The 24161-nt window shown below is 41.7% G+C and overlaps 2 protein-coding genes across 2 annotated transcripts in view; one reads left to right on the forward strand and one right to left on the reverse strand.

Annotated features, from left to right (window-relative positions):
- The window catches only part of fzd3b (frizzled class receptor 3b), a 32274-nt gene extending 17528 nt beyond the window's left edge, over positions 1–14746 (forward strand). The window contains exons 3-11 of the mRNA XM_006779917.2: positions 2625–2821; positions 4966–5268; positions 5361–5523; positions 5897–6196; positions 6445–6696; positions 10347–10495; positions 10875–10989; positions 11545–11708; positions 11800–14746. Of these exons, the coding sequence (XP_006779980.1) occupies positions 2625–2821; positions 4966–5268; positions 5361–5523; positions 5897–6196; positions 6445–6696; positions 10347–10495; positions 10875–10989; positions 11545–11708; positions 11800–12034 (1878 nt within the window). The 3' untranslated portion in view covers positions 12035–14746. The remainder of the gene's footprint in view (positions 1–2624; positions 2822–4965; positions 5269–5360; positions 5524–5896; positions 6197–6444; positions 6697–10346; positions 10496–10874; positions 10990–11544; positions 11709–11799) is intronic.
- Positions 14747–15333: 587 nt separating this feature from the next.
- Positions 15334–22772, reverse strand: kif28 (kinesin family member 28). The gene is made up of 27 exons (XM_087834343.1): positions 22698–22772; positions 21951–22142; positions 21758–21808; positions 21525–21677; positions 21399–21434; positions 21188–21307; positions 20734–20841; positions 20467–20621; positions 20279–20390; positions 20133–20200; positions 19899–20041; positions 19692–19813; positions 19468–19558; positions 19223–19283; positions 18791–18914; positions 18560–18695; positions 18347–18465; positions 18124–18231; positions 17942–18034; positions 17592–17732; positions 17422–17492; positions 17212–17346; positions 16813–16979; positions 16467–16561; positions 16247–16379; positions 15986–16119; positions 15334–15525 (listed from the first exon to the last, which is right to left on the reverse strand). Exons 1-27 carry the CDS (start codon positions 22770–22772, stop codon positions 15367–15369), a joined length of 3102 nt encoding a protein of 1033 aa, XP_087690469.1. The 3' UTR covers positions 15334–15366.
- Between the last annotated feature and the right edge of the window lie 1389 nt (positions 22773–24161).

Consider the following 24161-nt stretch of genomic DNA (forward strand, 5'->3'; position numbering starts at 1 on the left):
TGTCTGTCTTCTATATTAAGCATGAATACATGTTTTGCTACATTAATAAGGATACCTGTTAACACTGTCATTATTATCAGTTAACATCGGAGATAGCATTAGATGGCGTTAAAGAATTTTAGAAGAGTGTCAATCCATTATATCACTATCTCACATAACATCTTATTTCTGAGTAAAATCCTTGCAGTGAACATGACTCATGTCAGACACTTGAAACTCTCCAGTTTCAGCTGGCACCACCTGAACATATGTACTGTGGGTTTTTTGGGGTTTTTTTGCTTTTTTGGGGGGGGGGGTTGTTTGTTTGTTTTTAAACGCAGTACAAAAAAGAAATTGAACGCTCTCACACAGTCATTAAACTTCATATCCTCATTTTAAGGCCTAGAAATTTTTGCAGGCAAAGTTACACTGCAGTGAAGTGTGTGTGTGTGTGTGTGTGTCTTTTTACGACATCTCAATGTAGAGGATGCAAGTGTGTCATAATTATTTTTTTAAATTGTATATTAATCTGTTTGATTGCTGTAAACACAAAACTGCTGAAGTGATACTCATGCGCTGTCTAATATTACACAGCTGAGGCATGGTACCCCTCCCAGGCAGGTGAAATTGGTGCAATCTCCCTCTGGCTGAATGTTCATGCACTTTGACTCCAACAGTTTCAAGAGATGCCTGCTGATCCTGTGATCATGTTTTTGGCTTTCTTGGAGATTTTTATTTTTACACAAAGAATTACTGTATCTTAAATTGTCTGCCAGGTTCTAATTATTTGCACCTAACCCTTTTATTCCAGTGTGGCAAACTTAAAAGTGTGATAAATTCATGTTAGAATAAGAAGATCTCCTAATAGTTCTGCCTTCAGTCTGATGTGTAGTTTGGTAGATGCAATTTGTATACAAATCTGTCTATAATTTATTGATTAATCCTGGTAACATCATACAATGTCCTTAGCAGAGGTAATAAACAGCACAACTAAAATCCAGTTCCTATATTTCCACTGACTGGACATATTTGATTGGTTAGATATTTAGCCAAGCCTTCACTCTGGACTTCCCCATCATGTCTTGAGGTTTGCATGTTATTCAAACAGAAATGTGTGCTCCTGTGTGGCTCCTGAAGCATCTTAGAAAACACTGAAGAGGCAAGATTATGTGAGAATTTCTTAAATATTATTACAGCCAAATAAAAGGATAATTTTTCTAGATCAGTTTTCATACCATTGGGCACAATGCATGCTGCTCATTAAATAGATTTTTTTTAAAAAAAGAAAAAAGAAAAAGAAGCATGGGTTGCAAAATTCATGAAGTTGAGTGGTGGCGTGTGCACACACTCACATTTGTCTTTGTTCAATACACAAAACTGTGTCACACGTCTCATGCACCACTGCATCCATTTACTGGTGGAACATCTCCAGTGTGCAGATCTAGAACACGGCAATTGAGAACGATCAAAACATACTCACAAGGCCTGACCTCACACAGAAATGAGCATAAAACACACACTCGCATTTACTGGTGCATGGATATTTTCACAAATGCTCTCTATATGAGGATGCACTGTAGTTGTTATGATAAGCAATCAATGCAAATTACTTTTTTGTGTCACACAAACACATTTCTTCCTTTACGCATATGCACAATGCAGTGTTATTTGCTGTCAAGCAAGTGTATTGTTTCACCGCTGTAGTCTTTGCTCATTACTGCCATGGTTCTGCTCTCATTTCTTTCGTCTCTAGTAAAAGATGCACTGAAAGCTCCGTTTTAGTGCTTTCAAATGATATGAACTTTGACTGAATGCAGGTCACTTCACATAGACACGCTGCTCACAGTGCACACAATGTTATTAAAACTTATGAGTGCATCTGTGAAATAGTATTAAGTGCACAAGTTATAATGTGATTGTTTTAATATGCAAGTAATAAGTAAATATGTATGAGTTAAATTTTCCTTGTAATTTGTTTTGAGATCTTCTAACAGCACCATGAAGGTCAAAAGTCATCCTTAAACCGTTAAGTCTGTCCCTACAGGGAACAGGGTATATAATCTCCCATGTGTGAAAAGCCCTGCTGTTTGTTTGCTCATTTTACTGACAAATGGCTGTAGCTCCAGCCTTCAGTAGTCTGCCTTTGCTGTCCCCAACTTCAAAGAGATCTGTGGTAATATGATTGCAGCTGTACATATTTCATAAGCCTCTAACTGCTGATGAAATACTGAGTAGTAGTGTAAGTTGCAACTGAAAGATTATTTGCTATCCTTCTCGCTTTCCCTCCATCCCCTTTGATGTCTATTTCTGGCTAAATATGAGCCTTCTTGTGTGTGCTGCCGATAGCATTTAACGTCCTGAGCCTGTGTGTAAATGTATATTTATAAGACACTGCATGTGTGTTAGGATCATCCACATACATGTCATGTTTAATAACAAGCTTTGCATGCTGATTTACACTGACTTTAGTGTTGAATACCAGCAGCACGAAATGTCAGTGTTTAGAGGTATTGCTCTGAGAGTAGGATATCACTTATCATTTACTTTGCACAGTCAGTATTTTTATGTCAAAGAGCTTTGCATAGATGAAAATACTGGTGTCAACATTTTATTTATGCATTTTTTGTTCTTTTTCTCCTCCAAAGCCTTTTCATCCAATGGTAAACCTGGTGTGCAGTGCTGATCTGAGGATGTTCCTGTGTGCACTATACGCTCCAGTCTGCACTGTGTACGGCCACGTTTCCATGCCATGCCGATCCCTTTGCCAGCGCGCCAAGGATGAGTGCCACAAACTCATGGAAATTTTTGGCGTAGCCTGGCCAGATGATATGGAGTGCAGCAGGTATGAATCTGCTATATTTTAAATCAACTTAATACTTAAAGTCTAAAATCTTTCATTAGTCTCCTTCCTTGTTGCACCTTTGTAGACTTGCTGAGATGAGGTACGTCTGACTGAAACTTATGCTTGATTTATAGTCCTGCATTAAATCTACAGCATATAGGCTACAGGGTACAGGTTTAGAGCAATGTCATAACCAGTGTTGGGACTAACAATACACGTTATTAAGTAACGTCATACAGTAACTACGTTATTATTGTGGTAACGAGCACGGTAACTAGTTATTATGCCAAAATCAGGAACGCGTTAGTCGTTACTGGGATTTAGATAGGGTCGTTCCTCGTTACTTTGTGTGGTGGCATCGCGGAGCTTCCACAGATTCAGTAACATTAGCAAGTGGCGGAGACCGGCAGGTGGATGAGGGAAAGGGGAGGTAAGAGGAGAGACCCGAGGCGGCCGCTGGTCCGAGTGAACTTCAGGTAAGAAGTTATGACCTGCAGTCTATCTGGGTCAGATATAAACCAAGGTTAGGGTGAGTTTATTGTCATTATACTATCTAAGGTATGCCATATCCGTACTGCGTACTACCTAGCATGATGGAGTATCTATACAGCTAGGTGGGTGCTATGATGTTGATGTTGAACTTTATTTTGTTCATAAGGTTAGTTAGTAGAGTTGCCAACCGTCCCGTAAAAAACAGAATCGTCTCGTATTCAGAGAAAATATTACGCGTTTTGTATTGAGGTGAAAAGGAACACAGTTTGTCCCGGACTTCAGCTAGAATGGAAAAAGACACAAAGCTGGAGCTGCACAACTGCCTCTTCTTCTCTCATTCTCTCCCCTCTCTCTCCTGTTTCTACTTCAATCATGAAACTGATCAATGATCAGCTTTTCTCTCTTGTTTGTTTATCGCCCACTTTGCGGCAGAAAGAGGAAACCGGCGGATGTCGCGCTATACAACAGCAGCACGTTTAAGCTTGATCAGCTGTTGTTAGAATTTATTTAATATTAATTTCCAGTATCAGCTGATGTTTGCTGGAGCCACAGCAGTAAAAGCTGCTGATCATGATGTCGGTTTGGTTATCTGGTGAGAGGGAAACATGAAGATGAAAACAGGAGATGTCCTTACTGAATCATCAGAGCTGAACAGGTGATGGAGAAACAGGTTTACCTTTTAGGTGACATGAATGAGTTGAAGGGAAGTTATGAACTGTTTCTGAGAGACAAATAACACCAGGATCCTTTTTTATGTAGCTGACAGCTGGTAACTGTGCAGGGGCGGATCTAGCAAAGTGTTGCCAGGGGGCCAGGTAGGGCATTAACAGGGAGAGGGGGGCACAAGGAAATACTTTTCTTTCTTATTCTCATTTAAAAAGTCTAGCTTTTAAAAAATAATTATCTGAATCTTACAACAAACGATTGATAGATTGATACATATATACTATCAAAACTGTGTACATCACTGTCACAACAGCGTTTGTTTTCATTCAAAGGCTTTATGATTTTTCCTATAATGGTGGGCCGGTCTCTAGTCAAAATCCCCGGGCCGATTTTTTGTCCCAGTCCAGCCCTGTATGCAGCTCATCTGCAGTCTGGTGTTGCCTACATCTTCCTATTCAGAAGGCAGAATTTCAGAGTTCTGAGTACAATCGAAAGCACCACGACTGCAGTTTTTGTGTTGGATGTAAAAAGCGCACCTGACGCTGTGACGTAGGCTAGAATCATGGCGGCGGTCAACAGCGGTCCAGGCGTGTGATTTCTCTCGTGGAAATATGCACATTATTTTTTTCTTTCTATTGGTAGGTGGCACAGTGCACTTGTGGCAAGTAAGCAAGCTAGAAGACTGGCAATCTTGCTGGGTATCCAGCTATGGAAGCAACACATTAACAAGAGAATTCTGAGAAGTTACTTTCCCTAGTAACTAGTTACTTTGAAAGTAACGAGTAACTTGAAGTAACTGAGTAACTTTTGATAGAAGTAACTAAGTTACTAATTTAAAATAACTTACCCAACACTGGTCATAACCTAGATTTCTTACCTTGATGTAGATTATAATATTTTTCCTGAAACTGCTGTGTTGATGTAGCTGTAAGGTCATTGTGGAGGCTGTTGTCTTTATATAATTTCTTTTACTTTTTTGGGGGCAGGTTCCCAGATTGTGACGAGTCCTATCCTCGTCTAGAGGACCTGCTAACAGGCTCTGAACCCACTGACCAATCATCAATGGCCGTCCAAAGAGATTATGGTTTCTGGTGCCCCAGAGAGCTCAAGGTCGACCCAGACCTGGGTTACACTTTTATGGGCAGGAAGGACTGTTCTGCCCCATGCCCCTCAATGTTCTTCAACCAGCAGGAGCTCACCTTCATCCGATACTTCATTGGAGTTGTTTCCATTGTTTGTCTGTCTGCAACGCTCTTCACCTTCCTGACATTCCTGATTGATGTTACAAGGTTTGAAAAGCTGAATGTAATTTCTTTGAAAGTATTAGTATCGTTGCAGTGGAGAAAGACACAAAGTCATTTTCTTTTATCTTCCTCAATAGGTTCCGGTACCCTGAGCGACCAATCATCTTCTATGCTGTGTGTTACGTCATGGTGTCGCTGGTGTTTTTCCTGGGTTTCCTGCTGGAAGGCAGGGTCGCGTGCAACCCTGTCAGCCCTTCCCAGTTCAGAGCATCCACCATAACACAGGGCTCACACAACAAGGTTTTTGCTCATTTTTATGGAATCTGGGGGAAAAAACTGCCCGATTTAAAATTGTCGGCATATCTGTGATGATTTACTGGGCTAAAAACTTCTAAACTAGATTTAAAATTATTTCCTTTGTGGTCGAATAATGAGGTTGACGGATGTTTACTTAGCAATTAATAAAAATAACTATGCTACACTTTAAAAATGCTGTCTTATTAACTTCATTACTTTATCTTTATTACACAGTGCAATTATCTATTTACTGACTTCGAGCGCACACGTGTCATGAATTTACTTTTTACTACTATATAGTTGCAGATTTACAGTTTTGATGACCTTTCCCAAATGATTAATTGATCAGAGGTTTTCCCTCCTGTTTCTCTGTCAGGCATGCACCCTGTTCTTCATGGTTTTGTATTTCTTCACTATGGCCGGCAGTGTGTGGTGGGTCATACTGACAATCACTTGGTTCTTGGCTGCCGTGCCTAAATGGGGCAGCGAGGCCATTGAGAAGAAAGCCCTCCTCTTCCATGCGATTGCCTGGGGCCTCCCAGGGGCCCTGACCGTCACCCTGTTGGCCCTGAATAAAATCGAGGGAGATGGGATCAGTGGAGTGTGTTTCATAGGGCTGTATGACATAGACGCCCTGAGGTGGTTTGTTCTGGCTCCGCTCTGTGTCAATGTGGCGGTGAGTACAGTTCAGGAGATAAATGAGTGAGTGGGTGGATGAAAGAAGTGGTGAGTAGGATGGATGTGGTGTGAACCGATTAATGACTGCATGAAATAATACAAGTGTGGACATTGGGAGAGATGGATTGGTTAGTAATGATGGGTGGGTCATTAAATGTCTTTTAGACCTGTCTGTCAGTCACCCAACCTTTAAAAGAGTATTTTAAAGGTTCACTGAGCCTTAACTTCTTGTCTGTCTTCTGTCAGGTTGGCGTCTCCCTGCTTTTAGTGGGCATTGTCGCTCTGAACAGGGTGCGCATGGAAATTCCCCTGGAGAAGGAGAACCAGACCAAACTAGTCAAGTTCATGATCCGGATGGGAGTGTTCTCTGTGCTGTACCTGGCTCCCTTGTTCACTGTGATTGGCTGCTACATATACGAGCACACATACCGGAAGATCTGGGAGAAAACATGGATGGAGAACAACTGCAGGCGTTATCACATCCCATGCCCATACAAGGTAAAAGGATGAAAATAAGAAAGTGCACGATGTGATGGTGTTAACCTCACTAGACAAACTATGTTTCATTTCTTACTAGATGATGTAATAATATAGTGAAACTTTAGAGAAAACACTATCTGTGCTTGTTAAGACGCTGCATGTGTAAATCATTTTTACAGCTGCCAGCTGTTGTGCTGCAACTTTATACTTGGATAGCCTGTCTTAAGAAAAAAAAAGTGTCGGAGTAGCTAATCAAATTTGGTAGTCTACAGTCTGAAAGCACATGCTGCCTGTTTTCTCAGCTGCAAACAAATATCAGAGCTCTGTCACTCACAGTTTGTCTGTGCTGTCACACTGCCAAAGTTGAATGGTGAAAATTCGCAGGTGCTCTGTTTTGAGGAATCTGTGTTTTTCTTTCCTTATTGGGGAGGGAGCTTGTCTGTGTCTCAGGAAAGAAAAGTGTAAGACTACTAAACATATCATAAATAATGAGTGAACAAGATACGTCTCCAGTGGAAGGAGTTAACATCAATATGGCTTCCATTCATGCACTCCTCAAATGGTTAGGATTCCCAAGTTGTGAAGTCATCGCACCAACTTAAGTGCGTTCATGTGCTTTTTTAAGTCGGACTGAGGGGACAACATGGACCGGCAAAAGGCAAAGTACTGCAAAATAAACAATAAAGTGTTCATAGCTGATTTTGATATATAGTTACTTAACCTGTCTGACAAAGATTATCTCTAGAATTATCATTTTTTAACTAGTATAAGTTGGTGTATTTGAACATTACCTGGCTCACAGGTAGTAACTAGTAAAGGATAATTTTATTTATGGAACATAATTAAAAAGAACATGTTTGTCAGCTAGTCAGTAGTGGGTGTGTGGCAGAGTCTGTAGAAGGCAAAATAACCCAAGAACATGTGCTGTAGCTAAGTTGATCTAGTTCAGGAAACTAGTATTCAAATCAGGGCAGTGAGCAAAAGAGACCTGAAAGGATGGAGCTTTTATAACCAAGCTCACTGGGCCCAGGTTTAGCTCATACAGCCAGTTACTTCGATCAGCACCTGTAGAACAAATCACAGCACAAACCACAAAACACAGACACATTCACCACCTAGGGGTCATCGCAGTTACTGTTAGAAAATAACTAATATGCAATAAAGGAATGAATCAAACTTTTCTTACAACTATTTTCAGCAAGTTATTTACTTTTATCTGCCGGATTTTAAGAAAATGCAACTCACTTAGCCAAAAAAAAAAGGAAAATCATGTCTGTTTTCTCCGTCTGAAACTCAGTTTTTCCGATCTGACCACACATGAATACACAATTACTCAAGAATGGAGCTCAACAGGTTTTTTTGTTTTTGTTTTTTAGCTTTTTTACAAGTTAAGCCTTGCCACGTTCTGTAGGCCAGAAATGTATGAAAACACGAGGGAAAAACAAAGTCTCATTTAAAAAAAAAAAAAGTCCAATCAGATAATTTTTCTGGTTAGCCAACATTTTAGCTAGTTTATGGTAGCCACTCGGTTCTGAGAAATAAAAACAAAAATGTACAATTACTAGTTTAACGTGAAGATGATTTTTAATTGGTATCTGGAACCAGGTTTTATTCAGATGAGCTCATATCTTTGTTGTAGCCAGTGATGTCAGAATTGATTACAGTAGTGGGAAGACATTTAGGAACTACAACAAGAACACCCATGCTTACTTAATGAAAGAAAGCATTGTGGTGAAGTGGTTAGCACTTTCTCTGCACATGTCCTGATTGGCTGGTGCCTTTCACTGTACAGTTGGCATGTTCTCCCTGCATGGGCTTCTTCCCACATTCCAAAGAGACACACATCACATTAGCTGGTGATCCTAAACTGGCCGTAGGTGTGAATGTGAGACCCTGTGGTCACCTGTTTCTCTGTGTTAGCGACCTGTCCAAAATGTACCATGCCTCTTGTCCAATGACTGCTGGGATAGGCTCCAGCCCCCCGCGTCCCTAAGTTAAGCCGTTAAGAAAATGAATGGATAGATGGATTATTTCATGATCAAAGGCCCAATCTCAATTCTCCCCTTCCATTTTTCACTGCAGCTTAGGGCAAGGTCGTCCTCCACGCTCTGTTTGGGGGGCTAGATGACCACTATCCTTCAATTTCCCAAAGAAATGGGATACCTAAGGGCCAAGGGTGGGAGCTGGGATTAGGCCAAAGATGCTGAGTGCTTGGTTGAGAGTGGGTAAGAGCTGGCACTTAGTTGTGTGTGCGGCTGAGTGAGTAGGTATTTGTGAAGGAGGGGAGCAGAGTGCGGCATGCATCATTAGCTCAGCTAATATAGCTCTCAAGACCAATTCCACAAAAAAAAACAAAACCTCTCCCATCTTTGTTTTGCTCAGTTTCCTTTTCTCTTTGTATTTCAGTTAATTTTCTCATGCTTGCATCTTTCAGCCCCTCTGCTCCCTTGGCTGCTTAGTCATGGTCTGCTGCCAGTCCTCCATAAGGGCTTTATCGTGTTTATGACGATGGGTGGGAATGCAGTGATTCATATAGTCCGGTGCTAAATTATTAACCAGATAATTGTGCACAGTGCAGACGCAAACATACTCCATCCCTCCCTGTGTGTCAGTCAGTTGGATGCCTGCACACACACACATACACCTTTACTTCATAAGGCTTTGTCATTGTTTCCATCACTTGTCACTATGTGTGAGTGTGTCTGTGTGTTTGTGAAGATCATGAAGATCCTCTTTACGTCCTATTACAGCTCTGGAATTTCAATATTGCTGTGTGTTATGTGATCTTTGCCCGGGGGTTTTCTGTGTGTTCTGGGAGAGGGCGCAGTTGCTTGTTCTTGGATAATTGAAGATTCTTTTGTGGTGTCAAAGTTCATTTGAGTTTCTTTCTTTGTGTGTGTTCACGGGTGGTAATTTACTGAAGACCCAGGGCTTCTCGTTTTATCTGATGATCTAAATAAGACACATTTCATCTCAGCATGGGTGACAGAGACTTAAGCTAATTAATAAATGGAAATTCTTCTGGCCCGGATTTCAAAAACAAGAAACCTCTTATCTCACTAAAAGGCTCAGCTGCTTATGGAATTTACCCTCACTGTAGTGAGGGTAAATTGCTTTAATAGCATCTTTAGGAAGATTTTTATCTTAATTTAAAAAGAAAATTTAAAGAATTTGATATCTTAAAGGCCACCTAAAGTACAATATAATGGTTTTCCACAAAAACCTTTTAACACAGTACTCAGTGTGTTTGATGGTTTCCCAGAGTGAAATTTTATCGGACAGATGAAACCATGATTTGGGATTGAACGACACAGCGTTCTGTTTGTTGTATTTCTTAAGAATCTGGGATTTATATTCAATAAAAAGAGGACCAAGAACTGCTGTAAATCTCTGCCCTCTGCTGGGAGATCCATCAAACAGCTCGGTTGAAGGTGTTTGAGGATTTTAGTTTGTTAAATGTTGGTGGATCCAAAGCTTTTAGCATATCTTTCATGTTTAGTTGTCGAGGAAATATTCTACTGCACAATTAGTCTGCCTACATTATAATCAAAGCCTTTGTTCTCTTCCTCTCTGTCCTCTGCTTCACTTTACTCTGTGTTTTTAAAAACTCCATGCTGTGCTGATTAGATGATTGCATCATTAACTTGTGCATTTTATTTTATTTTCAGGTTGAGGAGACCAGCAGGCCGGCCATGGTTTTGTTCCTAATTAAATATCTGATGATGCTCGTGGTGGGGATCCCCTCTGTTTTCTGGGTGGGCAGCAAGAAGACCTGTTTTGAGTGGGCCAGTTTCCTACATGGACGCAGGCGCAAAGAGTAAGAAGAGACTGTGTGTCTTTTAATGTTCGAGAGAACTAAATTGAGTTTATCACATCTAATTATGCACTTAGAAGTATCTTGTACTTTGTTTCACGTGCAATTTTCCTTCCCTCTCAGTTGTTCAGGGGTTTAGTATCTCTACTGTATTTCCTTTTGTGGTGACACGTTGCTATACAACAGCACATTAATCATTAATCTTCCCTATGCTGTCCTTGTCAACTGTTTTCTTGTCTCTTTCCCGTATTTCTTCTTGAATCCTAAATGTCTTCCTACTCCTTCCCCCCCAATCTGTCTCTTGGTTCCAATTTTATCTGCGACTTGTCCCCTCTGTAAAAACTTCCCACCTCTGACCTCCTTCACCTTTTTCTTTCTGCAGCAGTGGGGTGAATGAGTCTCGCCAGGTGCTGCAAGAGCAGCCAGACTTTGCTCAGTCTCTGCTGCGTGAGCCCAACACCCCCATCGTTAGGAAGTCCAGAGGGACATCCACTCAGGTAGGACTGCAAAGACAACAGTGATTTTAAAAAAAAAAAAAAAAAAAAAAAAAGCAGGAAGGAATTATTTATAAGTGCCCTGGGAGTAAAGTTCAAACATGAATGTCCACAGGTTACGGCTTTGAGCTCATTTGAAACTGATGAAAGGAAGAGAAGACTGAAATGAAAGATCGTATCTTGTATGCCTATTGCAGTCTTTTTTGTCAGCATCTAGAAGCTTTGATAAAGGTTTAATCGGACTGGTGTTTTCATGTACATATTTCTTCATTGATGATATTTAGCCGCATCATCAATGAAGCTTTTCAACCCCTGTGAACCTGGCTAGGTGTCTAAATAATAAAAGTAATAACCTGAGGCATAATCTTGTCATTAGATTTGAGTCAAGATCCAAAAGATATGAATGTCTTATGCTGGAGTAATGTACACAGAGCCTTGAGCAAGATGTAGCCTTTTGGATTTGAATATTTACACGTTGTGCAAAGGTGTCGGGTGTTAAAATAAATCTTTCATCTCAGCGGTTTCAGCGCTACATGTGTTTGATCTCTCCTCCTGTAGGGTACTTCCACACACGCCTCCTCCACCCACTTGGCTGTTCTAGACGACCTTGATGAACCAGTTAGAACTCACCACGGGCACCCCTCCTCCACCAGGAGTAAGGCCAGCAGCGTCCACAGCAAGGCCAGCTACCACGGCAGCCTGCGGCGCACTCGAGATGACAGGTAGACCAGGAAATCCACGATGCTCTCGCTTCCTCTCAGACAATGTGAATCAGTTGAAGCTCAGCTTTTCTTTCATTGCTTCTCCTCTTAGGAGCGATACCGTGGTTTACCGAGGTACAGAGGACCGCAGTTTCCATGGCAGTTTCCATGGCAGCAATCCACGTCTCGACCATCCGCTCTCCACTCACAGCAGCCTCCATCAGATAGACAGCCACTCGAGGCACAGCAGCCAGCGAGACGTGTCTGTGGCGCCACCTACCCTCATCACACATGGAACAACAGCGAGTGACGGCCGAGCGGCTGAGAACGAAGGCGCCAGCGCCTGAGACACTGGATCAGTGAAAGGATGGAGACGTGAAGCAGATACACAGCAGTCTGTTTGTGTGTTTTCTTTTTTGAGGATGGGGAATGTGTCTCTGAGTGCTGTGTTGGTAATCTGTGGTTGTTTGTGAGCAGTAACCATGACTCCTCTAAATTTTGATGGAGTTTGGCTGTAAGGTGGACCAGTTTGCTCACTGAATTATTTTGAGTTTACACCTGGTCTGCTTGATTCAACAGGCTGAGCCAACAGGAATAAATCCCCGTCCTCTTTTGGTGACACTCGAGACATTATTCAGGGAAAGCTAGCAATGGAAACAAACAGACATTGACAAAGGTGTATCTCAGTCTGGTTGATAGTGGCATCATCCATATATTGGTGATCATCTTTCAGGACCTATATGAATATAATGTTAAATACCCAAACACTGCCGACTCCACTGCTCTGGATTGCAGCTCTTAATGAGTGATGTTTGTCTTTGCGTGGCTTCAGAAAATGGAAAAAAAAATGGGCCTAATGTGAAATTATGGACCTCTCTGTGGTTTATTGAGTTATTTTTATACTGTGAAGTTTGTCTTCTGCTGCTGGAAGCTTCATTGTGTGTGTGTGTGTGTGTGTGTGTGTGTGTGTGTGTGTGTGTGTGAGTGAGTGAAAGTGGGAAATGGAGACATGACTAGTGATGTGTTTTTAAATTTTAATTCTCCCCTTGAGCTTGAAGGAGGGAGCTGAAAGACGAAACGTTTTCCAGCCATGAATGTAAAAGGGTTGTTTCAGAGAGTGATCAAATATGGCCATGGCTGTAATGGATGATCTGTGCTCTTATTTACATGCACAGATATTTATTTCAAGTCAGCCAAAAAAGTATTTTTTGAAGTACTGACATATACAATATAAAAGATGGACATAGCTACCATGTAATCACCCACTAGTTTGTGAAGTCCCACCTTGAAGCTTCGATGAGCCATCTTGCTGTTGAAACTGGATGTGATGGAAGAAAGCCGGTTTGACTGTGAAACTACACTCATTGGCTAACATCCTGTTAATCACAAGTTATCATCATTATTATTCTTATTATATCACAAGTTATTTTTATTCAGCGTGATCTCAAATGAGTGGCTGAAACAATAAACCCAGCAGAAAAGTGTTTCCAGAGGTCATCTTAGAAAACCCCAAGGTTTTTTTTGCTACCACAGCTATCGCCCCCTGGTGACCATAAAACAGGTTGCAGGTTTAAGGCATTCACAACTGGAAGCCACGTCCATCTTTTATATTGTCTTCTGAACTGTCTGCACTGAGACTTGAACCTGGCAAAGAAGCGATAAGGCAACTTTTTAAACAAGCGAGATAATAATTTACACAACAAATGCATGCTCAGTGTTTTATAAGAATAAACGAAATAGCAGGTAAAAATCTAAAATATGCCTCCTGTGGCTTTACAATCTGATTAACATACAACCCCGTGTTTTTTACCCTCTGAAAAAGAAAGCTGGTTGACGTTAGGTAAGAACAAAATCTGTGCATTCAAACCCCATGGCTGCACAGATAGGACTGTAATTTTAAATGGAAACAGATAGCAGTGCTTCACATGGGTTTCCTTTAGGAAGGAAGTGGATTTTTTTTAAATGCAATAATCACCAATGTACTATATAAACACCAAAACTGCTCCTGTACATGCTCTGTGATCATCTGTAGTCCTGTTCCTCAGGCTCAAACTTGCCCAAAGAGGTGCAGACAACTGACAGTCCAACATTAGAAAAAGAAATGTTCATTGTGCTTCATGTTCTCTGACATTTATTTTCTACTCTGAGCAAAAGGAAATGAATATTGTTTCATGTTCATGGAGCTCCGTTTGGTCCCTAATCCTAGAAACCTGATTAACCTACCTCACCTGGACCCTCAGCTTTCTCTGTACCTGTACATTCATGTTACTGGGTGCTGTTTTTGGAAAGGAAGATATTGATCCTAAACCTAACATGATCAGTTCTGATAAAAAATAACATGTGGTGCTTATTTGTGAAGAATCTCATCTCTCCTCGCCGTAGAATATCTGTAACTGTCCTTCTATCCCACAGTCTACCTCTTCAGTTGAAGCCAGGCTTATCCTCTGCCTTTCGCCGTTGCCTCGCTCCTCTCATCTCTGTCTTGTTTTAAATTTCTCATGAGCAGCTACGTGCTGTCAGCTTGTCTGCCTGCATATTTCTTGTACATAGATTTTTATTTTTTTTTATAAATTCTGTACTGTTTGATGACTAATCTGCCTCACATCTGCCTCTCCTCCTGTAAATGTGCCCACGCTAATCTTTTTTTGGACCTACAGCAACTGTCTGTACTCTTACAAGCCGTGACTGCTTACAAACATCAACCGTTGTGCTTTTTACCTCCAAATTAGGCGTTGCAGTGAGAGACGCTGTCGTAAATATGTCATAAACTCAACATAAGGAGAGACGATCTCGCTCAGCTGTTTGACATCTTTATCTTGTTCACTTACGTTAACATTAATCCCCCACAGTGAGACACGAGGAAGATTTCTGTCATCCAGTGATACAGTTTCAAAGTGAACTACATTAGCTTGAAAACACAATGGATTTTTAATGATGCTTAAAAAAATGTGTAAGAATTTTGTGAATTTTGAAACTTGAGCTGTCTTTGCCTTTTAATTTATTTGCAGTTTGGAACTGTAACGATGTCTTATACATGCAGTCTAATAAACTTTTTTTTAAATAGACTTCACTTGTAGTTACTCTTAATAGTAGACTTGCATATACATTGTTGTTAACCAAGCGTACTAAAATAATAATCCACCAGAATAAACTTCATTTTACAGACAAAAAGTACACACTGTGCATGTAGTGTTCATTAATGGGAACTAATTCTAATCTGTTAGGCCTCATTTCTAACCCCATGCTCTTATTCTTAAACTCCATTAGAGTAGCTTTGCATGATTTATATTTCAAAACAGCCCCTTTTGATTTCACTGAGCGCTTGCAGCCCCTCAGTTAATTTGACTGTTAAAACAAGTGAGTGGAGCTGCTGTGCCTCAGATATTAGATATTAGCTGAGATATTTGGAGCTAAGAGTAGAAAAAACTGAATTCTGAGGTTTTGGCTCTCAGGTACCTCATTATCTCAATGGTTTTTCCAGCTTTAACACAAGCATGTACCATTTGAAAAGTGTATATGACAGAAAATGAGGAACATCATAATAGATCCCCGTCATGTTTATTTACCCAAACAAAGAATTTAGTTTGTAAGAACCTGGGTCTGCTCATTTCATACCCTCAACCGAAATTAAAGTGTCAACATAAATGTATACTTTCCTAAAAAAAAAAAAAAACCCTGGTCAAGACCAGATTCCTGATCGTTCTCGTTTCCGGCGGACGATGGCGGCCACATCTTGTTTAAGCGTAGAGACGCTCTGTTCCAGCTGCTCCGAGAAGTCTCTCAGCAAATGACTCTGCTCATCCACAAACAGTCTGAGCCCCAGCAGGTCTGACTCCTCCTGGAAAGCACGCACATTAACATCCTGCATGATGTGCAAACAGGAGTGTTATATCCATGGGCAGGATTCAATCTGTTCAAGTGCAATTTATCAAACGTTTTGGTAAATTGCTATAACATCAGCTCCCGTTCTCGGAACCATATTCATTAGTCAATAATCAATAATTCTTTTGGCCTTAAACAGTTTTCACAACAATAACACTTGCAGATCCTTCACAGTGCTTCAGTTATCATGCATCTATTGGAGGCATAAGCTAAATAACTACAGCGCAGATGTAATTTTCTAAACGCAGCAGCTCAAAATTGTTCACTCTTGGAGCTAATAATGTGATAAAACAGCAGCATGGAAACAGGTCAATATTTCATTCTGTGCTGATTCACTATTTTAAGGATTTTAAGCATGTCCACATTGTAGTAACACTAACTCATGCTAAGACAGAAGATAACACGTGAATACGTACGCTGGGCCTGTGTCTGCGCAGGCGCTGCAGCTGACCTCTTACTGAAGTCATGCTGTGATAGAAAACCTTCAGAGCGCGGGCAAACTCTGCATCACAGCTGGGACGCACCGAGCGACTCCGCGCACCCTCGCCACCTAAAACCAGAAGAGAGAAATGTGTGTGTTTCTGAAAGAGCAAGTCAAAAGCTTCCAAAGTGATATGTGTGGTAGTTTTTTCAGTTCTTTGGAATAGAAACCACAAACTCGTGTATGTTTTAGTTACCATTTCTGGCTGTGTTGAGTTGTTCCCTCAGACTGTGATTCTCTTTCCTCAGTGATTCATTAACACTCTTTAGTTCATCTAAGTCCTGCTGAAGAGCTCTTACTGAACAACTGAGGTCTGAGGGGTCTACAGGCTGTGATAAAACACACACACACTGAATAAATGAGACAATAAATAACTCATGTCAACGTAAACAAGTACTCCTAAACGCCTAACTCACTGTGTTTTCTGTTGGACTCGACTCATCAATGATGAAGATGCCTTCTGCAGTCATCCGCACACCTTCCAGTGAAGACTTCAACTGAGTGCAGCCCTCTGGGATAGAAAACAAGCACTGAGCAGCAATTTTTAAAGAAACTTTCTATTTCAGCTGTGGCTTTTCTTAAATCTGCATGAGAAATTTAATAATGTGATGTATAATGTACACACGATGAAATTAAAATCCAGTTTAAATGTTTAAATCCCACTCGGTTCATTAAAAAAAATTAAGCATGTCTTGTTGTTATAATAGCTATCACTGAGTTCACTTACTTCAGGCATAAATAAAAAAAAATGTTCATCCTCACCTTGAAGGCCCCAGAGCTCCAGCACCACAGCGCTGCTCTGCAGGAAGTCTAGCAGACGCTGGGAGGTGTGGAGGGAGGCAAAGTGGACTCTGTGATCCAGCAGAGGATTCACGTTGTGCCAAACAGCTGGAGTGTACAGAGGCTGGCTGCAGTCAAATAACCTGAAACTAACAGAGTAAGGAGATTAAGTAATGTCGGAGAGAAGAAAGTATTTCACCACTCTCTTCTTTTAGAAGACGACATGACTGGAGACTTCACGCTTGAGTCCACGGTAGCTTTTCAAAAGCTAAAATTATTAACAGCTTCCTCTATGTGCCAATAAATATATACCAGGTTTCCATCTCCAAGTTCAATAGGATTTAATGCAGTGTGCTCTACACCGAGCCACATGTGCCTTACCCAATTTGAACACCTCGATTGCGGGCCTCTCTGATCCAGCGTAAGCCACAACACTGATCCAGGACCAGCTGGAAGTCTAGTCGTCTACCCAGTATCTCTGATGGGTCAATCAGGATGTCATCCTCACCCAGAGGGCTGGAAAGTGCGAACGTCTAGTTACTGATATACCTGTGCACTGAAGGTTTGTGTGTCTGTGCATGTGTGACATACAGTCCAGTTGAAGAGCAGGGCACCAGCTGTGTTTGTAGAATGCCTTCCTCTGTGCCCTCTGACCCCAACACCTGCAGACCGGGATCATCACCCACTGACTTTATTTAACTGTCATCTGAAAATACTTTTAGATGAAGATGCCAGTGTGTATGGAGTATATCAGTTTGTACCTCTAGCTGCTCTTCCAGAGGGATGCGGAAGGCCAACGATTGGAGCCAAAGGTGGGCAGTGCCCAGGAGAAGAGGCTCAATTGGATCCCAGAATGGGTCTTTATCTCTGGGTAATGTTACTGTTGACAGCCCGGCTACTTCCTAAAAAAATAAAAGTCTTAATAATAGAGTTACTGGTCTGGAAAGGTTTATGCTTTAGGAAGTGATGACCATCCTAACAATATGTGATGTCAATATAACATATATATATATATATATATATGCATGTTTTATTTAGCTTAAACATCTGCAGAGATGTAAAGGTAAATACAAGCCAACAAACATCAACATTGTTCTTTCAGCTAACATACATTGTCTCCGCTCTGCTCTGCCAAATGCTGCTGGTAAACCTCTTCCATCAGAAACTTGCGGTTAATAAACTTGGCTTTGGACCACATCCAGACCTGCAGAGTGCATGCAAAGATTGTAATCTTTCAAAGTGACGCTCCAGTTTACACAAGTGACAAAACACCCCGTACAGGGACAGACCAACCTGCTTGGTTCCCTTGGAGGTGACTCTGACAACGATGTCTTTCTCTAGATCGTGGCCTTTTGAATCTGACAGTGCCAGATTTTTAATCTCCAGCTTGAACTCCACACCCTGCAAACACAATGCAACACATGGCCAGAATCTGATGACGCACAGGAAACCAAAGATATTTGCTTTCTAGGAACACGTTAAATACAGAATTTTTCACCCAGAGGCCGTGTGTTACCTTGCTCAATTCCTGGCTCATCTGGTTGGCCTCAGCCACCATGGGCATCAATTTGATGTAATCAAAGAAGACAGCTAGCAGACTGGGGTCTGTCTGACTCGATCCAGCACTGGACTCACCTAAACACATGCAGATGAATAATATAATGAGTTCAGTGAGTTTCCTTCAAAAAATAAGAGCCCTTCATGTGGAGTTATTCACGCTCCCACTCACCCAGGTGGATGCCCTCAGCTGCAGCCAGTTCAGACTGGAAGTAATCGTAATCATAGCGACTCCAGTCATCCCCGCATCTCTCTGATGGATAACCAATGAACAGGTAGGTACAGTTGGAACCCAGAATGAGGCGATCCTGATAAAATATATATATATATATATATATAGTGTATAGTTTAACAGCATGTCACACAACCACATCATATAATTGAGGTTTGAGTCAAGACCCACCAGGTGCTGCAGCTCTGTTGCCTGGGAAACAGGATTGCCATTTACAATAACCTTTGTTCCTGTCATCGGGGTCAGCGTTACCCTGCGCTGTTCATTCCTGAACACAGCATGACGTTCCTGGATGCTAACGCACATAAAAACAAAAAATGGGACTGATCCGACTTCTTCCCAGCTCCGTATATTTTTAGTATTGGACTCTGCTGCAGTCGGTTTGCATTATTCACACATCAAGATAATCCTTACTTATGTTATTAATGGATCTCCTCTCATTTTATGGATACCCAGCCTTTAACAGCTTTTGATTGGCTGCCCCTCACAAACAATTTTATGTAAGACAGAAAACTGATGTAAAGAATATTTAGACCCCATCAGTGTATATGCATACAGAAGAAAAGACAATTTTCTTATTCTTTGCATTGATGGCAAACTCACCCTAGACCCTTGATACAAATGGACCGTGGGGAGGAGTCACACAGTCCGATGTCCCATTCCCCTAAAGATAAAAAGATTAACATTTCACCAAACATGTTAAAATCTGCAGAACATGTTTGTTACATTAAGCTGTTTAAGCTATTTAACTATCTGGTATTGTCCACCTTTAGTAGCTTCTTCTATCAGGGAGAGAACCATACATCTGGCATCATGGCACAGAGACAGAGAGATTCAGATGGACTAACCCTCCTGGATGAAAAGCTTCACCACCCCTGACAGCTGAGCATCCTCGTTGATGTTCAGGATGTAGGGATGCATCTGCATCATCCTCCTCTCCTGCCAGTGAGGACGAGGGAAACAAGAAACATCCATTTAAAGACACTACATACAAAACCTCCATCAAATGCATTTGCAGCCTTTGCTTGTGTGTTTTGCATGTCTGCATCTACGTATGCATCTATGCATGCACCTGTGTGATGTTAGCATACTGTTGCTCCCAGTCTTTCAGGGCCTCCTGCACATGCTGCTCCCATAGAGTCTGAATGGCTCTGATCTGAAGCTCATTGTGGGTCAGCAGCTGACGGAGCTCCTCTGAACACACAAAGATACGAGACGATCTGTCAACAGCTCTTGCCGGCTGAATCCCATTCTGCTGCATTCAAACGCTGATTCTTACTGGTCTCGTCATTCGCCCTGCGTCCCTCCTGGCCCAGACGGCTCAGACGCTGCAACAGTCTGGCGTTCTCTGCCTTTAGTTCTTTAACGAGACGCTCGGTGGGGCTCTCGTTCACCACTGCACGGTTCTGGATACGCTTTGCCCTGAAGAAGTGGAAAAGGTGGAGGGACAAGAAGTTAGTTGTAGAACGACATAAAGGAGAGGCCAAAAAGAACTAAAGTATGCTTATTGTACCTCTCAGCGTAGCGCAGCGTGGAGAGAGACTCCTCATAGCAGATATCAGCAGGGCTCAATGTGGCAATCTTGAAAACAAATATATTCAATTTACTTTAAAATCATCTTCCAAAGACTCAACCTCGTATCAAATGAGTGTCCGATACCATAACAGTGCGACTGTTGCCTCCCAGTGCAGACTGCAGCAACTTTGTGAGGGCCGAGTCTCTGTAAGGAATATGGACGACCTTCTTCCCCACCGCAACATCAGCCAGGGAGCTGGAGGAGAGATGAGGGAAGAGTGTCAAAAATACTAAAGCAAATGCAAAGTAAATCAAGTCAAACAGCAGGTCACCTGATGACATTGCCCAGGGTGGTGAGGCTCAGGTTGATGGCCGTGCCCTCTTTGAGCCTATCAGCTTCTGACCCCGATGAACGCTGACGCTCACTGCCAGCCAGGTCCACCAGGTTTATGTTGGACTGCTTCGTGATGCTCTCTTTAGAGAAGATCTGACAGGAAGTTACAGCCACTTACATAAATGTAGTAGATTTATACAACATATGTTTGTTCTTGTATTAATTATGTTGAGAAATTGGAAAAGTGTGCACAGAACCTCTTTACCTGTTTGAGCTGGAGGATAATGAGCATGTGCGATCGGCTGCTGTTGGCGTTCATGTGGGTGGCGGCAGTGGTTCGAGTCCTCGTCCCCTGCTCCATCAACTGCTCCACCTGCAAACACATTTTTCTGAACAAAAATATATTTTTTGGTTTTTAGATTAAACACCAGCATGTCCCTTTGTATGCTTCGACATCGCTCAGTGTGGTGGGGCTCAGACTGATGGCCGTGTCCTCTTTAACTCTGTTAGTTTCTGACTCTGATGAATGCTGATGGTCACTGCCTGACGAGTCCAAAAGATTCATGCTGGACTGCTTCGTGAGGCTCTCTTTGAAGAAGATCACAAAGCATTTAATTCCCTAAAGATTCTAATATTAACTGCACATGACTGCAACCTTAGCCTTTGGCTAGTGCAGTTGTTTGGTTTGGTTTGTATCCTTTTTCCATTCATCTCTCTACCTGAGCTGCAGTCTCGCAGGGGACTGTGCGGAGACCCTCCACATAGAATCCTCGTTGCTGCTCCTCTCTGACTCTGAGCCCGCCCGGAGTCCGAGACGCCCGAGACAGCAAGTCAACCACCTGGACAGAGAGGGGAGGAAAAGGAAGAGTCAGGAAACATAATAGCATCGTAGCATCATATCCAGAGAAACGAATTTGCTCCAAACACCACCTGCTCATTATAGATTTCCAACATACTGAAAAAGACCTGCAGGGACATGAAGAAAAAACACATTTTAGATCATTTACACACTGAATCATTCACAGCATTCTGCATCGTCTTGTGTTTTTCCTTCACCTGACATTGTCTGTTCTCCTGGTTTTCTTTGATGGCTTGAAACAACCGGTCGCAGAGTTTAGGAATCAGGCCTTTGTTAGGCCCATAACCCATCATCGAGTAACTCTTCCCCGAGCCGGTCTGACCGTAGGCTAACAATGTGGCATTATAACCCTGCGCATGTAATTTTAGATCATTTGTTATTAAGAGTTGAGACATGAGATAGAGAGTATCAGATAAAGACTGAGTGCTACCTGCAGCGCATTTTCCAATATTCCTTCTCCCAAATCTTGGAACACACTGTCCTGGGAATGGATGATATCTCATGAGATGTAAATTAATTCTTATTAATCTTATAACTCACTTCATATCCATTCAGATTTATTCTGCCCAAACCATCTAGATTTTATCTTGCACAACACGCTCCCAGCTCATTTATGACCTGACCTGGTCAGCGTATCTCCCTCCTGGCTCTTCAGGCACATAGATACCCCTGTGGTCTCTTGTGAAACCGCTGTGGGACCAATAGGCATAATCGAAACAGAAAGACCGTCGGTTCTGGGAATCCCGTGGATCCTGGATGGTGATGGAGCTCGAAACCATGGATATGATACAGCGACTACCCGCATCCCTCTCTCTCTGAGTGAAGGAAGAAAACAAAAGAAGATGAAATGATGGAGAGAGACTAAACAGAGCTGGGAGAGCAAATGGTTTATAAAAGCATTTATTTTAGATTTCAAGGAAAATGTGAGGGTAAGTGGAAAGGAAGGTAGGAGACACAATAACACACAATTTGAATTTTATGAAACAGTTTTCACCAGACTCAGTACAGTCCTACTGGGGGACAAGGGTCAGTCCATATATAGATAAGGAAGAGACAGCTTATGAAAACTGATCACTTTGTTACATTACCCAAATCCACAGAGCATTTTTTTTCTTTTTGATTTTATTTATTAAATCGTGCTGCATCTGTCTGCTCAGACTGAAATCACTAGCCCTGTGGATTTAATCTACTATTTACCGTTGTAAATGTTAAAAGAAGCAACAGGATTTATCAGGGTAAATAAAGTATACAGTATATCAGTGTGGGTCACACCTTAAGAATACAAAATATGAGTATTTAAAAAGCAGACAGCAAAGGCTTACAAAAGAAAAATAAATAGTGGTTATTATAGAAAACATCAGCACACTGACCTTGTTGAACGGTCGGACTCTGACAGCCACTTTGACACAGTCCTTACTGTGCATGTCTGAGACTTTAGCCCTCATGGTGCAGCAGGCGAGTATCGGCACAGGACACGGGCAGACCGACTGATCAGCTCCCTCACTCAGAACACAATGCTGTGTCGAGTTACACGGTGACATGAGCGCAGTCGGGGCTGTGTGACAGGAACGCTGGTGTACACTTTAACCTGTTTAACTGAAAACATGGATCAGTTTGCTAAAAGATGGAAGCAATTTTAAGAATGGAAATGAAAACAGAATGGCAGTTAAACAGATCCTTGTCTAATGTGATTGATTACTAAAGCACTTCATACAGCTCTAAAACATAACAGATGTGTAGAAAATACTGCTACACATTTTATGATCTCTGACTATTCACTAAAGTAATGATCATGAGAGTTGTTATGGGTAGAAATATGCTTTTCTTTCTTTCTTTCTTTCTTTTTACCCTCTCCTAGCCTCTCTCAGCAAGATGGACCAGGAGAAAAGGCTGGTTTCACTTTCACCTCATCTATACTATAAATTATAAAAGAGACACAAAAGCCCTGGGGGAGTACACAACACACTTACACATGCTTTTATACCAACATCTAAGCCTTCTGTGAGATCAAATTTCACAGCAACAGCTAGTGGCAAGTGCCGGTGTAAAGATGGCAAAATCATCCCTTTTTTGTTGGGGTGTTGTGGTGGTGAGGGTGTAAAGCTCGACTGACTTCCAACCTCTGAGGGACCACAGGATGTCGTCTGTGTTATTTATGTTTTTATTTTTTGCTTTCAGCTCCTGTCAGTGGCTGTCAGCAGTGTAAACTGACATAAACAGGATTTCTGTTTGTGGTTATTTCATTCATGCATTCAAAGACACTTTTCGCAAATTGTCTTTCAAAATAAATTAAATCCAAAATGAGCTGAAGCTATCAGGAGAATGTGAAAAAACCCTTCTGTTACTTTATCCAAAATGTATATGTGTGTGTTACACTGATACAGACTGAAACTGAAGGGCTGTATCGTAGTGTGTAATACCCATTTCTGCCACAAGATGGTGGAGCAAGCCAGGCAAGACATTTAAAACTATTCTTGTAAAAATTTGGGGTTGCGGAAGAAGATGGGGATAGTACGGTGGCCCTGAGAGGCCAAACGGACTGCAACTTCAGAAAACGGGTGTTTTCTTTTTGCAGCATTTTTCTTTTTGCAAGTGTCTTTTGAAGTTGCAGTCCGTTTGGCCTCTCAGGGCCACCGTAGTGATAGGTCTAAAAATCAGTATCAAAACCTAAAAGCACAGTAATGCTACAGTCACACCCAGGAAGACTGTGGTTGGACACTGGCGCGACCACGTGCAACGAACATATGAACTTCTCGGCTTTGAAATGGTTGATTTGAAAATGGGGGCCAGGTTAGCAACAAGTTTCGGTCATTTGCTGTGTTCAAAGTGATTTT

Source organism: Neolamprologus brichardi, chromosome 1, assembly GCF_056152115.1.
Source record: "Neolamprologus brichardi isolate AB-2024 chromosome 1, ASM5615211v1, whole genome shotgun sequence".
Lineage (NCBI taxonomy): Eukaryota > Metazoa > Chordata > Actinopteri > Cichliformes > Cichlidae > Neolamprologus > Neolamprologus brichardi.